This window comes from Etheostoma cragini, chromosome 8 (assembly GCF_013103735.1).
Source record: "Etheostoma cragini isolate CJK2018 chromosome 8, CSU_Ecrag_1.0, whole genome shotgun sequence".
NCBI classification, from domain to species: Eukaryota; Metazoa; Chordata; class Actinopteri; order Perciformes; family Percidae; genus Etheostoma; species Etheostoma cragini.
Window position 1 is genome coordinate 474,077 of NC_048414.1, and position 5,508 is coordinate 479,584.

The following is a 5,508-nucleotide window of genomic DNA, read 5'->3' on the forward strand; positions in this document are numbered from 1 at the left end:
TGTTCCTGTTACAGTGCTCTATGTCTCCAGGACGCTGTGTGGAAGATGTCTCCAGAGCGTCTCCAGGACTGTCTCCAGAGCGTCTCCAGGACTGTCTCCAGTCCGTCTCCAGGAGTGTCCCCAGAGCGTCTCTAGAACTGTCTCTGCAGCGTCTCTGTGGTCTGTTGGGGAGGTTTTCCTCCTCCAGACTGAAGGTCCAGACCTCCGCCACAGACCCGGGCGTCTCTACAGCGCGGCGCGGCGCCCGGCGGCCTACATGAGAGAGTTGAGGTGTCCGCCGTGTCCCACCGAGTTCATCATCAGCGCCCTCTGGTCCAGCGCCGCCCGGTCCTGCTCCACCATGGCTCTGTCTCGCTCCACCGCCGCCCGCTCCCTCTCCAGCCACAGACGCTCCGCCTGCACCGCCGCCCGCTCCCGCTCCAGCGCCGCGCGGTCTCGGTCCACCATCTCCCGGTCCCGCTCCAGCGCCGCGCGCTCCCTCTCCACCATGTCCCACTCCCGCTCCAGCCCACCATCGCAGGCCTCTGCCGAGCGCTGGTCCGGCTCCCCGGCGGCGAACACTTCCTGCGCGTAGTCCGAGGAAGACGCGGGAGGCGGAGGTGCGGGGGCGGCGGCGCGGGGCCTATGTCTGGGGGCGGGGTCAGGGTGCTGCTCGTCGTCCTGGGTTACTGGGGTTAGAAGGGGGGCGCTGCTCGCCAGGCGGCCCTCCATCGCCTCATTCATCAGGTGAAACCACGGCCAGGAGGAGGAGCTGTCTGCTACGGTCTCCATGCCAACGGGAGGATACTTCAGATCCTAGAGAGAGAGAGAGAGAGAGTCCAGTCCATCATACCACCCTGGTCCACATATATTAAAGCTCTGATAAATGGAAAAAAATGCTAACTTAAGATATGAAACTTAAAGTCCTTTAAACAAAAAAACAAACAAAAAAAAAATCTGTGTTATCAACAGGGACGTTGTAGAGCGTCCTCTGGTGGACAGACTATGTAACGCCATCACTAACAGGGACGTTGTAGAGCGTCCTCTGGTGGACAGACTATGTAACGCCATCACTAACAGGGACGTAGTAGAGCGTCCTCTGGTGGACAGACTATGTAACACCATCACTAACGGGGACGTTGTAGAGCGTCCTCTGGTGGACAGACTATGCAACACCATCACTAACAGGGACGTTGTAGAGCGTCCTCTGGTGGACAGACTATGTAACGCCATCACTAAAAGGGGACGTTGTAGAGCGTCCTCTGGTGGACAGACTATGCAACAGACTATTTTTGTATTATTAATTATTAATATTTGTAATTATTAAACCTTGTATCTCCTCTTCAGATTGTCCCATTTCTTGGCCATCTGGTGGGTGGAGACTTTCCCCTGCAGCCCGAGCTCCTTCAGGATGGCCCTGGAGGACGGGGGACGGGGAAGGGGGGGACACAGTCAGACTTCAACATTAACTTCTACACGATATTTACGTCAGTTTCCCAGCTCAACTCTCCTCGCCTTTTTAGGATTTACATTCTGACAAAAAGTACCTGCTAACAGGTACTTATGTGTGTATATGTGTGTAATATATGTGTCCAGTCTTGATACTGGATGCCAAAAATTTCCTTCGGGATGAATAAAGTATCTGCCTGCCCGCCTGTCTGTCTGTCTGCAAAGGTCCAGAGAGACAGGCAGGTACAGAGAAAGACATGTAAAGAGAGACAGGCAGGTACAGAGAGACAGACAGGTACAGAGAGACAGGCAGGTACAGAGAAAGACATGTAAAGAGAGACAGACAGGTACAGAGAGACAGACAGGTACAGAGAGACAGGCAGGTACAGAGAGACAGACAGGTACAGTAGGCGTCTTACTTCCAGGCAGCTTTGGCAGCGTTTCTCCTCCCGGTGAACAGCGTCTCATTAGCAGCTCGGAGTTTAATCAACCTCCGGGTGTCCTGGTCTGTCACTGGGCAGACAGACAGGTACAGAGAGACAGACACAGAGACAGGTAGGTACAGAGAGACAGGTAGGCACAGAGAGACAGGTAGGCACAGAGAGACAGGTAGGCACAGAGAGACAGGTAGGCACAGAGAGACAGGTGGAGACAGTTACAGAGAGACAGACAGGTACAGAGAGACATGTAAAAAATTATGTTGTAAAAATGCAATTTCCACAAAACATTTTTGAAAGAAAATTGTAATATAAGATTGTAATGCAACATCGTAACATCGTGACATCATGACATGGTAACATGACGTAAGTGTCTTCCTGGTTCTAAAGACCGATATACGTCCTGTTTGCTCCATCTTACTCTTGTAGGAGAGGTCTGAGGGGGTGGAGCACTCCTCTCCGCTGGCATCGATGTAGGTGACGCTCCCATCGGTCTCGGCGGCGTCGCCCCCCCCCACCATGCTCTCCAGCTCCGACACGCTGCCCCGCTCCGCCATCAGACAGTCTCTGTCTGGGGGGGGGGACGAGCCGAAGACGCCGTCCTCCTCGCTGCTCCACACGGGCGTCACCCGGGGGGCTTTCCCCGCCAGCCGGCCCTCCAGAGCCTCGCTCATCAGCTGGAACCAGGGCCACGAGGCCGGGTTGGTCTGGCTCTCCATGCCCCGGGGGGGGAACTTCAGGTCCTGTACGCACACACACACACACACACACACACACACACACACACACAGACAGACAGACAGACAGACAGACAGACAGACACACACACACAGAGTTGATTTCTTACTAATTACTTTTGCTTTAAATAAAGTCTTAAGAACAAGTTAACCGTCCCTGTCCAGGGAGGATTGTTGGACTCTGTTGGACTCTGTTGGACTCTGTTGGACTCTGTTGGACGTCCTCACCTTAAACTTGGTCTTCAGGTTGTCCCACTTCTTGGCGACCTGGTCTGGAGTAATCTTCCCCGTCAGACCCATGCCCTTCACTATGCCCCTGAGGACAAAAACACAATAAATAACCCTTATTAACGTTAATTAACGTTAATTAACCCTTATTAACCATTATTAACCCTTATTAACCATTATTAACCATTATTAACCCTAATTAACCCTCGAGTTGAAAACGTTTTTGTCGCCTTTTTTCAAGTTTTGTCTCTTCGCCGATGTTTTTTCTCTCCACTTTTGACGTTTTTGAAGCTTTATCCATTATTTCTTTAGACAATTTGGTTGCAAGAAACCAAAATTTCTGATATAGAAACTTGTTGAAAGAGGGACAAGTTTGACCAGCTGACGTCTCTATTGGCTGTTGGGCAGGAGACGTCTCCTACGTCCTAAAACCAGTCTCTGGAGACCCCCCATCTTTACCTCCAGGCCGGCTTGGCGGTGTTCCTCCTCCCCGTGAACAGAGACTCGTTAGACGCTCGTAACTCGATGAGTCGCTTTATGTCTTCTTCTGTCACTGGAATGAGAGACGAAAAGGTCAAAAACTGAATATAGTTCTGGATTTTAGAGTTTTACAAGAGATGAACGTCCGACCACTTTAAAGGAGACCGAATATTTAAAAAGCAACAAAGCGGAAAAGTAGACAAAAAAGATTTTTAAATTTCTAAAGAATTAAAAAAAAAAAAAAAGACAAATAAATGACAAACTGTTGAAAGTTTGAAAAAAATGACAAAAGAAGTGTAGACAAATGTATAAATACTTACAAACAGTCGAATAAATAAGCAACAAAACATAACAAATACAATGAACGAAAACAAAAACAACAAAGTCTCGGAAAAAAGTTGAAAAAGCAAAAGCTTATTAAAACAAAATTGTTAAAACGGGACAAAAATGTAAAAAATTAGCGACAAAACGTGGGGAAAAAATGAATAAACAGCTGCAAAAGAACTGGATAAAAGCAACAAAAATGTCAAATAAATAAGCAACAAAATGCAGAAATGAGCGTAAAAAACTTAAAAACAAAAAAAGAACAAGGGGCATCTACCCCCCCCCCCCCCAGTAAGAGCGTGCGCCCATGGCCGAGTCCTGCAGCAGCCTGGGTTGGAATCAGAGCTGTGGCCCTTTGCTGCGTACATAAAAAGTAAAATTTGTAAATTTCAAAAGTAAAATTTGTAAATTTCAAAAGTAAAATTTGTAAATTTTAAAAGTAAAATTTGTAAATTTTAAAAGTAAAATTTGTAAATTTTAAAAGTAAAATTTGTAAATTTAAAAAATAACATTTTAATTTCAAAATAAATTTTTTTATTAAAAAAATAATTTTAATTTAAACTCAAAATATAATAAAATAAATAATTAAATTCAAATATTTAAAAAAAGACCCCCCCCCTTACATTTGTAGGTGAACTCGGCCATGCGCTGCAGCTCCCCCAGCGCCGCCGACGCGTTCTTGTCCTCGTTCTCCACCAGCAGGTCCATCTCCGACTCCGTCAGGAACTCCGACATGCCCCCCCGGCTGCGGCGCGCCCTCTTCTTCGGGGTCGGGGACAGCGGCTCGCAGTCCTCGTCCTCGTCCTCCACGATGGGCGTGAGGACGGGCGCGGCGCCGGCCAGGCGGCCCTCCATGGCGTCGTTCATGCGGTAGAACCAGGGCCAGGAGCTGGGGTTGGTCTCGGCGCCGCGGGGGGGGAACTTCAGCTCCTGGTGGAGACAGACAGGTTGTCCACAGGGGGACAGTGTCAGTGTTCAATAAACCTCATTTATAGGAAACTATACCCAGTGTGTGTAGAGACGTTTTCATACCAATAAGTATAAATCATTGAGTTTGACTTTTAAAAATTATCTTGAAATTTTACATTTTGAGATAAACATTTTGAGATAATTTCTCTCAGATCTTTTAGATCTCTTCTGTCCTTTTAGATCTCTTCTGTCCTTTTAGATCTCTTCTGTCCTCTCAGATCTTTTAGATCTCTTCTGTCCTCTCAGATCTTTTAGATCTCTTCTGTCCTTTTAGATCTCTCCTGTCCTCTCAGATCTTTTAGATCTCTTCTGTCCTCTCAGATCTTTTAGATCTCTCCTGTCCTCTCAGATCTTTTAGATCTCTTCTGTCCTCTCAGATCTTTTAGATCTCTTCTGTCCCCTCAGATCTTTTAGATCTCTTCGGTCCTTTTAGATCTTTTCTGTCCTCTCAGATCTTTTAATCTTTTAGATCTCTCCTGTCCTCTCAGATCTTTTAGATCTCTCCTGTCCTCTCAGATCTTTTAATCTTTTAGATCTCTCCTGTCCTCTCAGATCTTTTAGATCTCTTCTGTCCTCTCAGATCTTTTCCCTGAACAGAGGTGTCCCTGGTCGCCGTGGAGACGGACTTACCTTGTACCTCCTCTTCAGGTTGTCCCACTTCTTGGCCAGCTGGTCCGTGGTCAGCTTCCCCTGCAGACCCAGCTCGTACAGGATGGCCCTGCAACACACAACATCACAGCTTACCCCCCACTGGAGCAACGGGGGGGGAGGGGGGGGGTACAAAGAAGAGCCTGATTGATGAAGCGTCTTTAAGGCCGATACCAATATTTGGTTATTTAAAAATCCTATTTGCTGAAAAGATTTTATATATATATATTTATATATATATATATATATATATATAT

General features: G+C 47.4%; 1 protein-coding gene across 1 annotated transcript in view; it reads right to left on the minus strand.

Annotated features, from left to right (window-relative positions):
- LOC117948966 overlaps positions 1–5,508 on the minus strand; it is a 6,483-nt gene that overhangs the window by 282 nt on the left and 693 nt on the right. Inside the window, exons 2-9 of the mRNA XM_034878935.1 lie at positions 5,234–5,353; positions 4,258–4,564; positions 3,290–3,383; positions 2,831–2,918; positions 2,287–2,608; positions 1,848–1,941; positions 1,309–1,396; positions 1–795 (exon numbers count right to left, since the gene is read on the minus strand). The exon at positions 1–795 is cut by the window's left edge and continues 282 nt beyond it. Coding sequence (XP_034734826.1) covers positions 253–795; positions 1,309–1,396; positions 1,848–1,941; positions 2,287–2,608; positions 2,831–2,918; positions 3,290–3,383; positions 4,258–4,564; positions 5,234–5,353 — 1,656 coding nt within the window. The 3' untranslated portion in view covers positions 1–252. The remainder of the gene's footprint in view (positions 796–1,308; positions 1,397–1,847; positions 1,942–2,286; positions 2,609–2,830; positions 2,919–3,289; positions 3,384–4,257; positions 4,565–5,233; positions 5,354–5,508) is intronic.